The sequence below is a fragment of the Sinohyriopsis cumingii genome, chromosome 11, assembly GCF_028554795.1.
Source record: "Sinohyriopsis cumingii isolate HCF-2022 chromosome 11, ASM2855479v2, whole genome shotgun sequence".
In the NCBI taxonomy this organism is placed as follows: domain Eukaryota; kingdom Metazoa; phylum Mollusca; class Bivalvia; order Unionida; family Unionidae; genus Sinohyriopsis; species Sinohyriopsis cumingii.
Genome location: NC_142971.1, coordinates 8,343,256 through 8,360,016, shown reverse-complemented (window position 1 = coordinate 8,360,016; position 16,761 = coordinate 8,343,256). Strand labels below are relative to the sequence as shown.

Sequence of the window (16,761 nt, the reverse complement as noted above, 5' to 3'; positions counted from 1 at the left end):
CAACATCAACATAACATGGTAAGAAAAAGAAATCTTTGCTAAGAAAAAGGAAGCATTTGTGGCATATTTTACTACATATACATCTATACATAAGAAACCCAGCCACCATCAAGTGTTGTCATGTTATATGCACCATAGACATGAGAGAGTAAGTTGTTTTGGGCACATACACAGATATCTAAAATAAAATAAGAATGAACATTTTAAAGTGGAACCTATATTTTAGCCCCAGATTATTTTTATTTCTGGCAAAAAATAGGTTTTCTGTGGCCTCTTTATCATTTATTAGCCACTGGATATTGACCACTTCAGTTGCCTAAGTGGTTAGAGCATCCACCTTGGATGCAGGAGGTTGCAAGTTTGAACCCTGGCCCAGTCATACTGGTAGGCCTAGTGTCATGATGGGTGGACACATGCCACATGTCTACGGCATGATGTCCCAGTGCTAGACATCACTATAACCAGCCACAGACAATAAAGTGATGCGATTCCAATTGTTAAAGCTGCATTAAAAAATACATCCGTGGGTATTCTGTCAAAATTGACTATCTAGCCTAAAATTTTGATCCCATGGCTTGCTTATTGTTCGATTCCTTTAGTTTTTCCCTAATACATACATTAAGAGAGACTACATTCATTCGATTCCTTTAGTTTTTCCCTAATACATGCATTACGAGAGACTACATTCATTTTATCTAAATATTAAGATCATTTTATACATTAAGGTATGGACTTGTAAAGTATGTGTGGGTTTGACATGATATTTCTAATCAGAAACATTGTGTTAATGAAGCATCTGCAGGAAGGACAAAACGTTGTTAAAAATATCCCAACTCAGTATTGCTGGAGATAGGGAATGATGTCCTGAAAGAGCATTTCAGTGACCAGAAAGGATAAACCCTTGTCTTGGAATGTAACTATGGACATGAAACTGACATCTTCTTGATTTAACAGTAATAAATATATAAAACTGCAAAATTAGGATTAAAAACATGTGTCAACTTCATTGTTTCATATTGGTGGTCATTCTTTTGGATAGTCATCTAATGCAGTGGTTCACAACCTGTGGGTTGTAGATGCCCTGGGGCTGTGGGGGTTATCCCAGGAAGTATGTATTTTTACTCAACAGAGCCTAAATTAGAACTATTAGCATGTGGGGTCCGCAACATTATTTTAAGTTTAGAAGGGATCCTCATACTCAAAAAGATTGGGAACACTGAGCTAATGTACTTAATGATCATTATGAAAAAGCAAAAATGAAGTCCTGTTATTGAAATTTGTTCTTTGCGTTCTCAGTAATGGCACAGTCACAACATCATTTTGATATTTTTCAATGATGTTGAAATTGTTAGAAAAAGATCATGCGGGTAATTTGTATCCTTTGTCGAACCAAAACTATTTTTTGTACACAATTCACACAGGGAACTATTGTCTTTCATACAAAAATAACTAGCCAGTTATCAGGAGTTTTATAACTATATGAAATGGACAAGTTAAAATAACTGAAATTTATTTAAAAAAAGGTGTCTTAGATGTTATATAAATTTTTGTGACATCAAATTCTGCACCATATATTGTAGTTGACAGGTACATCGGTATTTTCATATCCTTTGGTCCAAAAACTAGTGATATAGAAGATAATGAATTTCACTTTCCTGCTTTGGCAGATTGAAGTTATTTTTATACTTATTTTCATCCAAGAATTGTCTCTGAGTTCTTTTTTTCAGGAATGTTGTCCTAAAAGGTTTTATTTATTCAATTGATGAAATTGTTTCCTATGAGCTCAAGCCCCATTCCCAGTCACTCAAGAAAAATGCCTATATAGTGACCAGTTGATTTGCAAGCTGAAATACCATAGTCATGTGAAAATAAAGTGCAGTGTATAATAATGAAATATAATGGACTTATCACAGCAGAATACTTTCCTTAAAAAAAAGAACTTTGCAGTTTTGTTTACTTGTCATGGGTGGAGGGGAATATTCACAAGTATCTACTTATAATTGGAGAATTATGATAACTTCTACTTTTGCAATCTACAGCAGACACAGGACGATATCAACAGGAAGCCCAAAGAGTCGGAATATCCATTGAATGCCAGGATGATCCGGAACAAGATTGAGGGCTTGCCGGAGAAGCTGGAGTGGTGGGAGGGTGTTGGATGGTGTGTTGCTGTTGTGAACTACGAGCATGAAGAAAAGGGCTTATTCAAACCCCCTTCAAACTTCACCCTCAAGGTGACAAGTCCTAGCGAAGATGCCATGAAGCGCACCATGCTGAAGTGTGAGTTGCATTTGGGGCATATTTTACCAATGTAGATAAGCAGACAAGTTTGTTTTAACAAAAAGTCCATGGACGTTTTTCACCAACTGTCGATGGGAAAGACAAAATAGACAGGACTAGATGGATTAATGATAGAAAAAGCAACTAAAGTGAGCTTGTTATGGTTGGGAAGACCTTGATTAATATACTAGGTTTGCAGTAAGGCTTAAGTGTGCATCAGGGTGCAACCACCTGTTGCTGTAAAAAAATTTTTTTATTGTATTAAAATTCCCATGTGATGTAGAAATTGTACTTTATTTTTGGGATGATCTGCATAAGTGAGTTTAATATTTGACCATTTCATTTCTGTGATAGATGTTTATGATTAACTGTATGCAATTTCTTTGGGATAGTTTGTGGAGAATCTGCCCAAATAATTTCTATCTTTTGTCAATGGATTTCGTAGAATATCTGTGAAAATTTTATGTTCATAATTTGGTGTATAGCATGCACTAATGCACACCATGATTTTTGAGAAAAACTTGTTTCAGCCATATTCTGCACATGTAAAATAGGTCAAAATCTTGATTCTGGTCCATATTTGTAAAGAGCCGGTAGTCTACCACTTTGGATAGTGTACTGGTTGGCATGTTTGATTTGAACCAAAACATGATGGTGTCTCTGTTCTTTTCTATGAGTACTTAAGAATTCTCTGAGTAACCTGATTATGGCAACAACAATAAATTGTCAGCATGAAAGACAACAAAAGTATATCTTTCCAGTTTTATGGTTGGCCCATAAAAAGGTTATTTTTAGGTTTACCTTATCAGTGGAATTAAGTCTGTTTCATCAGAACCATTAAATTCCTGTTCATTGTCATCACTATTGACTAGTCAATGTTTGTCCTTGTTTATCCTTGTTTTGGGTAGCTTTTGTCTTTGTCTTCAGCCTAACTATCAAGATCAGACAGAAGCTGGCATGTAAGTTCAGGTCCATTATTTATTTATACTTGTTTGGACTAGCAGGACACATCAGAAATATATTTCACTGACCAAACTGTAATGGGAATGCATCATAATTATGTTTGCCACATCAGAGTTTAAGCCTGTGCTGCTTATCTTTGAAACCACAGGGGGTCATTTATACATTGATCACTTTACATAGTATTATCAAATATTATGATTAAGATGTATAATAAAGAACCAAGTTTATTTTCCAAACAAAAGTAAATAAATGGCATTGTAATTACCTTTGGCGTGATTGCCTAGAAGCATCAATCTCTGTATAGTCATAAAGACATTTCAAATACTGTGATTTAAGATATGAAATAAACCTAAGAACTATGTTTATTTTCCACTGAAAAGTAAATTATTTGCTGATACCTCAGCTTGTTATTTTATTTCAGGACATACATCAGTGTTACCTTAAAGTCAAACCATGCTCACGATGTTTTGAAACTTCACATTTAATTGGCACCATGTAACAGTTATTGTGGTGAGGTGCTGCTGAACATTAATGCATGCCTACACATCATCTCATTAATTTGGAAGCACTGTTTGGGATTATAAATGTGCAATAAATATTATCAGTGACAAAAGTTTGGGTGATCATATATTAGCCATATTTTTCCTTTATTTCAGTTAGTTAAATAGGTCACATGTGGGCAAGTTAAATGTAAAAAACTGTTTTTTTTTCTTCTTCAAATTAAAATAATTGATTTGGCAAAATGTGAATAACTCTGAGTAAAGAATTTTCTGCTGCTTAGAATATATTAGTTGTAATATATTCTATGAATTTATTTTCAGTAACTTATCAGCATGTAAACATATTTTGTTTATGACTTTTTGTTGGTTGTAATTCTTTGTTTTTTCTGCCTTTAAAAAGGAATGATAGCTCTTGGCCAGTTTCTTGGACTTGCTGCACCTTGCTTTCATTCTTTGTCATGTTTGTTTCATGTGCTTGTTAACTGCAGTGTTAACAAATGTCTATTTGGACAACTTGATTTCATCAAAGAGAAACTGATCAAGAAAGGAAAAAATTTAATGGCTATATGTTGCATTTATATATTTAAATACTACAATATTTGTGGGAAATAAAGTACAGTATATTTAGGAAAGATAGTTCCAGCAAAACAAAAGAGTTATTGTGATTTCTAATAGTGAATTCACTCATTATTGTGGGTATTACTTTTGTTGGTCTTGGCACCAAAAAAAATACATTTTTTTGAGGAATAATTTTATAGATTTAGGTTCTGTTTTTTCATTGAAAATTCAATATTCATTGGGTCTTTAAATTTGTATGTGTTTTAGTGATGGTGAAAATTTGTACCTCACAACAAATAAGTGAATTCACAGTATCATAAAAGAGTAGCAAGTCCCTGGAGAAAAAAAGTCTTTTACCTGAGGTGAAGGTGGGCATTTAGCAATAGTATGACTTGCATTGTTTTCCAATTCCAGTGCTGTACTATGTGGCCAAGAGGAAAAAGAGGTACAGCCCTGGCTGGTGCATGGATGATGATGATGTTGTAGCCTGTGTTCTTCCTGATGATTCCCCTGACCTTGCTGGTCTTGCTGTTACGATACAAAAGGGTTTCCGATTTGAGGACAGACTCACAGATGAAGAAAAGAAAACTAAAACCCAAAGAGTAAGCACTAGCTTTTCTCAAAGGTTGAAAGAAAGTTGTGCTTATAATTTAGCGTTCCACAGAATGAACCCTCTATCAGTGTTGATTTTAGCTTAAACCTGTATCTTTGTTAATGCTAACATTCCATGGGCTGAACCCTGGATGTGTCAACACTAGCATTTCGCAACCTGAACCCTGTATCTGTGTTGGTACTAAATTAAACCTGTATCTGTGTTGACACATGAGTTCCTCAATTTGAACCCTGTATCTGTGTTGACACTAACATTCCACAGTCTGAACCCTGTATAGGTATTGACACTTGAATTCCCCAATTTGAGCCCTGTATCTGTATTGACACTGACATTCAACAGCCTGAACCCTGTATCTATGTTGGTGCAAGCATTCCACAAGGTTAACCCTGAAAGAAGATAAATGGTTTTCACATAATAAAACTAGTTCTACATCACAGACTTAGACCAACTTTATGGGTGACTTACATCTGGTGTAACAATGAAGTTTATGATTTGGGGTCCAAATGTCAAAAGTCTAGTTGGTTGTAATGAAAAGAAAAAAAGTAGTTTTTGCGACACAATTTCAGTTATTTGCATAGAGGAATATTTATAATGGGGAAGGCACACTATGTGCCATTCATGGTACTTTTTTGGTGTAAATTTGGTTTCTGCTATAACTCGTTCCTATTATCTTGGATTTAACCTCTGATTTCCATTCTCTCATTTGTATTTTTTTGTCAACATAATTCCCACAACTCCCTAATTCAAAATTTGTATATCAATTTATCACAAGACCTGTTTTGTCAGTATTGTGCAGTGTACATTCATGCCATTTAAAAAGAAACCTTTTATAAAGTTATTGCAGTGCCAGAACTAGCACATCTGCATTTATCATAATTTTCTCAAGTAATTTTTATTCCCCAACATAAGGGACATGGAGTGTTATCCTGTCCATCTCAGTATCTGTCCACTGGTTAATTTTCATGTATCTTTAAGTATTTTGACACTGATAAGGGGCTTTCATGTTTACTGAATATATGTATAGTTCTTACCCAGATCTCAGAATGAACACTATACTAATATGCCTGGACTTACACTTGCAGCCTTATGTGGGAAGAAAGGTATTGATGACATTAGAGCCAGGATCTGCTGCCAAAATGCTCCAAGTAAGTATTTCAGTTTCATTTGTAAAGTCTGTTTGACAACCCATAACATAAAAAATATGTGAAAGTAAAAGGACAAGTGTAAAACTTTGTAAGCTTAAGTTGAAATATATTTGTGAAATCAAGCATGTGCATTTACAGTGTTTAAACCCAAAGTTTATATTCCATGTTATCAGTTTTAGCTCACCTGGCCAAAGTGGCCTTGAGTCTGTCTGTGTTGACCATTGCATTTTGTGTCATCAGCAATAAAATTTATTTCAAACAGGATTGGCAGAAAGAATCCTGGCATGGACTTTAGGTTGATACTGATAATGCCAGAAAGAATCCTGGCATGGACTTTTAGGTTGATACCGATAATGCCAGAAATAATCCTGGCATGGACTTTTAGGTTGATACTGATAATGCCAAAAAGAATCCTGACATGGACTTTTAGGTTGCTGTCAAATATAGCCACCATTACTAAAGTAGGAAAACTTTTCAGCAACTTGTTCTCACTGACCGCTCAACAGAATTTGATAGAAAAAATAACAGAAAGTATCCTGGCATGAAGGGTTTTTAAAATGGTGTCAATACAAATTGAAATTGAACAGAAATCATCACAGCATAAAGTTCATTACATATTTTACACATGATGCTGATCTTCCAACAAATATGGTTGCTACGACTACAATTACAAAATAAAACACTAACTTCTCAGAACCTGCTCAGCAGAATTTGCTTAAATTTGACAGAAAACATCCAGTCATTAAAGGCTTTCAGATTTATCATAGAGGCACAGTGGAGGCAACCATCCTGTCCTTTGATGAGGTTGCATCAAAGATGGTCTTGAACTTTTTTGAGTGCAGTTTACGTTGGTCTTTGTTTTTTTATAATCATACTTGTTTATTTTTGTTTTGTGTGCCTTTCAGTGGATACATACAAAAAAACAGACATCCTCCTCTTGAAAAAACAACAACAAGAATTTTACAAAGCAGTCTTGCTAAGGGGCCTTTCAAGTTTATATTAATGCTGCCAATTTGCTTTTAAATTTGTCCATCGTTACTAAAAATAGAAAACATTACACAAAACTGTATATAAAAATCTTGACAAACTTCTGACATGAAGTGTCTTGGCTTACATGAATTCCAGTATTGGGCAAATAATGCTGACACATCATCAGATATGGATGTAGATAAGCAAACAAGAGAGAAATTTCACAAGATATGCAAACAACAGTACTGGAAATAATTTCTACAGTGAGACTCAGATATCTGCTTCAGCATTTGGTTGTTAGGCAGGTGCCAGACTTGTGAGTGATCTCAGGCCCACTTGAGCCTTTTGTATGCATCTAACACAACTAATTTACCTTTGGAGTGACTGCTCCGGTGGCCTAGTGGTTAGAATGTCCGCCCCAGATGCGGTAGGTCGTGGGTTCAAACCCCGGCTGAGTCATATGAAACACTTAAAATGGCACTAACAGCTGCCTCACTAGGTACTCAGCATTAAGAGGTTAGTGTTAGGACTGGTCGGCCTGGTGTCAGGATAATGTGACTGGGTGGGACATCATGCTACATGTCTGCGGCATGGTGCCTCAGTGCTAGACATCACTTTAAACTGCCTCACTGCAGACATTGTAGCAATATGACTAAAAAATTGTTAAAGCTACATTTAAAAAAATCTAAATCTAACCTTTGGAGTGAGCTGTCAATAAGAATTACCAATTCTAAAACAGTAACATTTTCTGTGAGTGAATTGGTGAAATGATGGGTCAGCACAACAGTCTTATGCACATCATCATAGGTTAACTTATGGTGGCAGTCAATCACATCTTGTCCCTTAGCTGTTAAATCTACTGAGTGACCTCTGTGTGGCAAGCCATTCAGAGCATTTGCTTGTGAATACTGAAGTATAGGGCCAAAATTTTAACAACTTTATTGATGTTTATAAGTATGTATGCATCCATGCATGCTAGAAACTCTAAATTTGAAGAAAATTGAATTGTATGGCTGGTCATTTAGACATTGTAACTATTATTTATATACAGAATTTGATTGCTTACCATTTACCTTAACTGGGTCACTCTTTCCCATCATATGATAATAACTATATGTATGAAATTATGTTTCGTCATTCCACAATTTTCATTCATTATGATAAAAGTTACTAGTGCAGTAATATGATAGAACCTAAATTTGTTGTGCCTCAGGATGAACCTGTCTCATAAAAGGCAGGTATTTTAGCTTATCCAGTAGAATGTATAATGTCTTGGAGGGTCATGCATATTTGACAAGATCTGTTTTGATTGTGATGAGAGACTGTTGGTTGTAAAAGAATGTACATGGTTTGAATGTACAAGTTTGCCTTGTAATGTTTTGACATTATCTGATATTATACAGTTATGAATAGATCATTTGTCCTGACTGGGCTGCATTTTCTTTTGTGAACCTTTGATCATATAATTTAAGGGAGTATAATACCATTAATAACATTTTTGGTCTATGATTGCATGACACTGTTTTTGTCCCATGTTTCATGCATGCATGACACTGTTTTTGTCCCATGTTAGATGCATGACACTGTTTTTGTCCCATGTTTCATGCATGCATGACACAGTTTTTGTCCCATGTTTCATGCATGCATGACACTGTTTTTGTCCCATGTTAGATGCATGACACTGTTTTTGTCCCATGTTTCATGCATGCGTGACACTGTTTTTGTCCCATGTTTCATGCATGCATGACACTGTTTTTGTCCCATGTTAGATGCATGAGTTAGACTTTCAGCCAATGTTTCATGCATGCATCACACTGTTTTTGTCCCATGTTTCATGCATGCATGACACTGTTTTTGTCCCATGTTAGATGCATGCATGACACTGTTTTTGTCCCATGTTTCTTGCATGCATGATGCTGTTTTTGTCCCATGTTAGATGCATGAGTTAGATTTCAGCCAGTGTTACATGCATGTGGCAGTGTTTTTGGCTTATGTTTCATGCATGCATGACACTGTTTTAAACCCATGTTTCATGCATGCAAGGCAGTGTTTTAAGTCCATGTTACATGCAAAACAATGTTTTCCTTCTCTGTATTTCGTATATATGTCTTATATCTCTTTTTGCCTTTTCAGATGGATGGTGGACATGAAAATCTGAGAGACTTGATTGACAGAGTTATGGAAGAGAGTGGTGTTAGTATCCATACTAATCAAATGTTAGAAAAAATCCTACTCTCTAAAGTGATTTATTTTTAAAAAAACAGTCATTAGCTTTCATATGTCAGTTGAAATTTACAGAGCGTCTGTCTTTCTAAAGAGATCAGTTTGCCGTATCATTTTGAATCATGTCATTTTAATTATATTGAATATATGGATGCAGATTTAATTACCAAAATGTCATTTATGTTACTTGTTACTCCATTCATTCAGCAAGATGGTGGAGGGCATCTGAAATTGGTTGTTTGTGTGTCTGTGTGAGTTTGGGTTCAAGGTAACATGTTTTACAGTAATACTTAGACTGGCAGGCCCAGGTCTTCTTGGTGGTGGAAATATCAGTATAAACATATTAAATTATGGAGTTCGTTCTACCTGCTGCTATCTTTTCCAAACAAAGTTGGATCAATTTAATCCCACAAGATTATTCTAATAACATTATTCAAGGCTAGGTTTACTTAAAGATGATAATAACTTGTTATCATTTGACATTTTTCTGGATGTACAATGTTTTCAGTATCAGGATGATGAAGGAGATAAAGTGCTGCCTTTGCACCCTGGGACCACCCTTTACATCCCTGGCAAAGGGGGAACTCCAATACTGGATGTGTCGTAAGTACTATGCATTATCAGTCAGATTGGATTAACATTTTGTATGTTTAGTGCAAGTAACCAGTTTAGATCTGTAGGATTTAGTATAACAGTATATCTGTTTTTGTGACAAAATTTGATGACTTCACAAGTTTTCTTGGGGTCCCCAAAATACATATATTTTATCAAGGAATTAGTTATGGAGGAGTTTAATGTAGTGAAATGTTGTTACTCATAAAAAAAGTAAATTGTTTTCAGTAAATTATTTTTGTTAATCTATAGGATCAACTGCAGAGAAAAAGTGCTGTCACTACATCAGTTATCACAAGAGTTAATCATTTAAAATTGATTTATTGAATGTGGAGATGTTGGCAGAGGAATCAAGAACAGTATTGCATATGTTGAGCCCAATTAAATAGGTCAGCTAGTATGTCCTGGTGATTGTGCTAATTTTGGCTAAAGTTTTGTCTAGCTATTTTGTATTCTCTGTAATTAAATTAAACCAAACAGGCATATTCTTCTTTGAAGGAGTCAAGAAGACTGTTTATCAGATCACAACTATAGTGCTGTTAACTTTCTCTTTTTGTTTGATTTTGATGAGCTGCATTTTCCATGTACTCTCAGTTTTATTGTTGTTGTTGTAGGGTTTAACACCATTTTTCAGCACAAGATAGGCTATACATGGTGGCCAGTATAAATGGTGGATCCAGTGATCTAGTGGTTAGAGCATCCACCTTAGAAGCATGAGGTTGTGGGTTCGAACCCTGGCCGAGTCATACCAAAGACTTACAAAAATGGTACCTACAGCTGCCTCACTAGGCGCTCAGCATTAAGAGGTTAGTATTAGGACTGGTTGGCCTGGTGTCGGGATAATGTGACTGGGTGGGACATCATGCTACATATCTGCAGCATGATGCCCCAGTGCTAGATATCACTATAAACTGCCACACTGCAGACATTGTAGCAATATGACTGAAAAATTGTTAAAGCTATGTTAAAAAGTCCAAATCACACACACACACAGATAAATGTTGGAGGAAGAACCTTGTGAAAACCCCGGAAAGAACCACCAACCCACATGAAGCTACTGGCAAGCTTTCTCACATACCCACATTGGCTGAAACCAAGACTCGAACCCACACAGACAGGTGAGATGGCAGTGATCTGTAATGGTAAGCATTTTAGAGCACTCAGGCACTTGGAGCCCCCTTATTAGTTTTGTAAATGTTTACAACTTAATGTTGTAAATGTGACAGTTTTGTAAATGTTTAAAATTTTGTTCCTCATATTGCTGCTTTGATTTGTGATGGGTTGTTTTAATTTTTTTTCAGAATTAAAAAGTTTGGAAGGAAACAATACTCTTATCACTTATTCATTCCTTATATTTTCAACATCCCAGATAAAGGTAGCATATTTATTCTGTAAAATATAAATGATGTATATGCATTTTATATGAATTTCAAATGAGTTCTGTATTTTTCCAGTAAAACATTTTATTTATATTTTGGTGTATGATTAAGAGTGTGATTCAAGTTGGAACTTGGATATTATGGGAGTCTCAGAATGGATGCAGATTTGATTTTAAAAGCACACTTTTTTTTTCATCGCAAAATATTGTTGATTCATTTCAGTAATATATGGTGCTTGAAAATATAAATTTTGTATCAAAAAAGTGTGGGAGCCCTGTGTTGATCTGATTGTTTGCCTAATATAGTGTATTGCATGAATATTAACTTGGCCGTTATTTAGAGTGTACAAGTTATGTATATTCTGTTGGGTTTTCCTTATTGAAATAAATGTATTTATTCTTTTTTTTTCTTACAAATTTCAGAGGAACTAAGCCAAAAGACATGCATGTAAGTGCTGATGTACTCTTCTATCCATGAATTTGAACCACAGATCCATCATACTGGTGTATGTTATGATGTACTCTTCTATCCATGAATTTGAACCACAGATCCATCATACTTGTGTATGTTATGATGTACTCTTTTCTTCATGAATTTGAACCACAGATCCATCATACTGGTGTATGTTATAATGTACTCTTCTATCCATGAATTTGAACCACAGATCCATCATACTTGTGTATGTTATGATGTACTCTTCTATCCATGAATTTGAACCACAGATCCATCATACTTGTGTATGTTATGATGTACTCTTCTCTTCATGAATTTGAACCACAGATCCATCATACTGGTGTATGTTATAATGTACTCTTCTCTTCATGAATTTGAACCACAGATCCATCATACTTGTGTATGTTATGATGTACTCTTCTATCCATGAATTTGAACCACAGATCCATCATACTTGTGTATGTTATGATGTACTCTTCTCTTCATGAATTTGAACCACAGATCCATCATACTTGTGTATGTTATGATGTACTCTTCTATCCATGAATTTGAACCACAGATCCATCATACTTGTGTATGTTATGATGTACTCTTCTCTTCATGAATTTGAACCACAGATCCATCATACTGGTGTATGTTATAATGTACTCTTCTATCCATGAATTTGAACCACAGATCCATCATACTGGTGTATGTTATGATGTACTCTTCTATCCATGAATTTGAACCACAGATCCATCATACTGGTGTATGTTATAATGTACTCTTCTATCCATGAATTTGAACCACAGATCCATCATACTGGTGTATGTTATGATGTACTTTTCTATCCATGAATTTGAACCACAGATCCATTATACTTGTGTATGTTATGATGTACTCTTCTATCCATGAATTTGAACCACAGATCCATCATACTTGTGTATGTTATAATGTACTCTTCTATCCATGAATTTGAACCACAGATCCATCATACTGGTGTATGTTATGATGTACTCTTCTCTTCATAAATTTGAACCACAGATCCATCATACTTGTGTATGTTATAATGTACTTTTCTATCCATGAATTTGAACCACAGATCCATTATACTTGTGTATGTTATGATGTACTCTTCTATCCATGAATTTGAACCACAGATCCATCATACTTGTGTATGTTATAATGTACTCTTCTATCCATGAATTTGAACCACAGATCCATCATACTTGTGTATGTTATGATGTACTCTTCTCTTCATGAATTTGAACCACAGATCCATCATACTGGTGTATGTTATGATGTACTTTTCTATCCATGAATTTGAACCACAGATCCATTATACTTCTGTATGTTATGATGTACTCTTCTATCCATGAATTTGAACCACAGATCCATTATACTTGTGTATGTTACTTACAAAATGAATTAAACAATTATTCTGGATAAGCAAATTAGAGGATGGAATGGTAATTAAACTTGTTTTTAAATTAATATGAAAGTTAATGTTAATTGTGCCCACACTAATTTTAGAATGTAAGCCTATTATCCAGATTTTACCTCAACTCTGCAGCATTAAAATTTTTTTATCTGTAGACCTTACATAGTGTCTAGCACGCTTGTTACAAGTTGCTAGATTTATGTACAATAAGTAAAGATTAAATAGGCATAGTTGCTGCATTTGGCAAATATTTTTATTGTAATCAAGATTCTGACTCAGTTCAGTGCAATTAAAGGAGATAAAGATTATCCAGCAAAGTAAGACCTTACATACGATCTGGGAACATTTATTACAAGTTGTTATGACTTGTGCAATTGACATACAAAAAATAAAAATGAGAAATAATTTTTGGCATTATAGTGTTTTTGTTTGTATACAGGCTGAATCCATGTGGGATCAACTATTGGCTAATCCAGAGAAGTTTGAGTTATTCCTTATGGTTGATGAAGACAAAGGTAAGACTGAGATAAGGTGATGTAAACATTGATATTATTATATGTAATTTCAAGCATATTCTTCAGACAAATCTTGTAACAAGTTTTATTGTTTTATGTCATTAAAATATTCAAACCTAACTGAATTATAAACACATAAAAAACAATAATGTTATCTTATTCCACTCTCTGAAATGTTAAGTGATGAGTAGTTACTTTTATTTTTACCACCATTTACTCATTAAATTAGTGCATGTTCAAAGATGTTTCATATATTGTGCTCAGAATGGCCAAGTACAGAAATATTTAATCAGTGAACATGAAACACTTTTGCAGAAATCTCCATCTGCTCTTAAAGGACAATAGTTAGGAACCCCTTTCCTTCATTTTCCATATCTTACCTCTGTTTAAAGGCCACCTGTACTTAATTGGAAACAGTGTTTGGTTCCATCAGTGTCCTTTATAGAAAGATTACCATGACATTATAAAGATTAAAAAACCATGGTGGCTCAGTGGTTAGCATGACAGACTTGTGACTGAAATGGTTTGGGTTAAAATCCTGTCATCAGGTCAGCTGCTGTGGTGTGTCATTAAGTAAGGGAATATCTTGAACTTCATAACCTGCTTTTGTTTCTGGGATAAATTATACAACTTGAGTACGAGCATGGACAGTCATAAAAGAAAATATTTAATTGCAGATATTTTATATTCTTCTTGCCTGGCCTCCAAGGATTGTTAGCCTCTCAAAACTGTTCTCCTTCAAGTTATGTTTTAATATTTATTAGGTCCAAAATAAGAGTATATTGTTTTACTCTAAGAGAATAACTATGTTGTTTATTAACAACATAAATAGAAACATGTCTTTATGTTGCACTTGTATGGCACTGTGTTATACAAAGTATTAGATTCCTTGAACTTTCATACTTTTATCATGAGTTGCTCACATAACCTCTGACTTTTTGTTTATCCCTACAATTTTTTCTCTTGTCACAATTGCAGTGCCAGAGTTTAAGAAACATGGTTTAAAGATAGTGGATGCAGAAACTATTTGGCAGAGTGTTTGTAAAACGGGGGAAAGATCATGTGCATATTGTAATAAACAACTTGAGAGTTGTAAATGCTTTGGGGATAAGTCCAGACTGGACAGGGCTAAGAATGAAAAGGAAGAGGTTAATCAGAAGACTGAAAAGATGGAAAAAGAACAGAAACCATTTGAATCAGTTAAGAAAGAGGCAAAGAAGGAGGTTACTTTGGCTGAAACTTCAAAAGCAAAGAATGAAACAAAAACTACATCTGCAGACTTCAAAGCTACTACTGAAGAAGAAAAAGCAGGAAAAATCTCTACATTGAAAACAGCAAACAGCTTGAATGTTTCAGAAGAAGCTAACTTGAAAAGAGCAGGGCCAATGGTAAATGTAGAATCGGTCCAAGATTCATCCACTTTGTCACAACCATCTACAGAAAAAGCTAAGGAATTAGAATCAGTCCCACAGGAGTTTAAGTACAAGACAGAAGAGAAAAGAGAAAATTTGGTAAGGGAACAGCAAAAGGTTAATAGTGAGGAAAAACAAACTGCAATGGAGGAAATCTTGTTCATGAAAGGAGAGCAGACTATTGATAAAGTTTCATCAGGCATTGCTGTTGAAAGATTCAAACATTCCTCTTCTAAAATTAGTATAATAGGAGAAGATGAATTTCAGATGGTACAGTCATCTGCAGCTATTCCTTTACCATATGGATTACTAGCAAAGACTGGAATGGAGACTTCACGTTCAAATGTTGATTCAGGGGATCAAAGTACAACCTCAAATGAGAAGTTTCTGAGTACAGAAGATAATATCCTCAAAGTAGATGACAGTATGACTGGTCAGTCCACTGAAAAGGAGGAAAAGATTAATATAGGACTCTGTCAGAATGATACAGTTCAAGAGCAAGATGGCAAAAAGGATTTCCCATCAGGAACTGGCAATACTGATGATGCCGTCAATCTGGAGAAGAGCATAAAGACTGGCCAAGGGAAGCACATCTCCATGGCACAAGGAGGACATGATTTGGTTGTTAATACTACAAAAATGTCTCTTAATAAACCAGCCACTGTCATTCAGCTTGGACAGACATCACCTGTCTCTTTAACATCAACAACTAATAGCTTGACTTCTTCAGAAACAGGCATTACTTCGGCCACATTGAAGGATAACAAAATGCAGAACAAGAACAACAGCAGTGTAGTTGAAATACCACTAAATGGCTTCATTGTTGATAAGTTGCCAATACCATCTGAGGGAACAAGTACGGTCAAAAGTTCAGCAACAAATACTCCCAAGTCATCAGAACCACCTAAAACACCCATTCCATCTACTGACACTAAGAGAAATGCTGTCCCAAAATTGACACTGCCAAAAGGGTTTAGAGTCCACCTCAATGTTGTGGGTGAGCCAGGCTACAAATCGAAACTGGAAGAAATGTTGGAACCTTATTTCACAGAGAAAGGTACAACCAATAGACAAGTTCTTCCAAATGGGACTGTTATCACTCAGATGGTTTACCTGTCTACATTTGAATCAGAAGAGGACAGTCAAAATAAATCAGAGAAGACTGAATCTGATGTGCAGAGCCAGAAAACAGCAGACAAAAAGATGGAGTCTAGTTCACCAAGCACAATTGTGAAAGATCATACAGCTGTGTCAGAGCAAGAGAATAATGATGTTAAACAGAAAGAAAAGGAAGAAGCAAGTGGGAAAGAGATGGGGCAAAAGACAGAGATCAATTTGCAGAAAAAAGGAGTGGAAACTGAAATTGGAGTTGAACTTTCTTCACTCCCATCAGCCATGAAGACAGATAGGTATTACAGTTTTTTTTGAGTAATTTAAGCTTTTTTTGCAAGAAAGAAAAGCCAACAATTATTTTATTTGTATTTAAAAAAATTACATCATATTCTACTGGACAAGCTGAATGAAGCTTGGTCAAAACACTTTTTGGACATATGCCATCCCCCTGGAGAGAGAAGTTTTATGATTAAATCCACCCGTTGATAATAACCCAGGTAATAAAATGAACATCCGGGTACCCATTAAAAAAAAGTATTCCAAGTTTGGATCAAGACAGCATAACGATTACAGTTCGAGGCTTTTGTCATGTGCGCATTTATTCAT

At 35.1% G+C, this 16,761-nt stretch overlaps 1 protein-coding gene across 3 annotated transcripts in view; it reads left to right on the top strand.

Annotated features, from left to right (window-relative positions):
- LOC149787580 (uncharacterized) overlaps positions 1–16,761 on the top strand; it is a 65,435-nt gene that overhangs the window by 29,097 nt on the left and 19,577 nt on the right. For 2 of the 3 annotated variants that reach the window (XM_089973752.1, XM_089973751.1), the window contains exons 8-15: positions 2,040–2,280; positions 4,716–4,903; positions 5,997–6,059; positions 9,162–9,221; positions 9,760–9,854; positions 11,665–11,689; positions 13,555–13,630; positions 14,609–16,451. In XM_089973752.1, coding sequence (XP_089829878.1) covers positions 2,040–2,280; positions 4,716–4,903; positions 5,997–6,059; positions 9,162–9,221; positions 9,760–9,854; positions 11,665–11,689; positions 13,555–13,630; positions 14,609–16,451 — 2,591 coding nt within the window. The remainder of the gene's footprint in view (positions 1–2,039; positions 2,281–4,715; positions 4,904–5,996; positions 6,060–9,161; positions 9,222–9,759; positions 9,855–11,664; positions 11,690–13,554; positions 13,631–14,608; positions 16,452–16,761) is intronic. The other variant, XM_089973753.1, reaches the window with a different exon arrangement.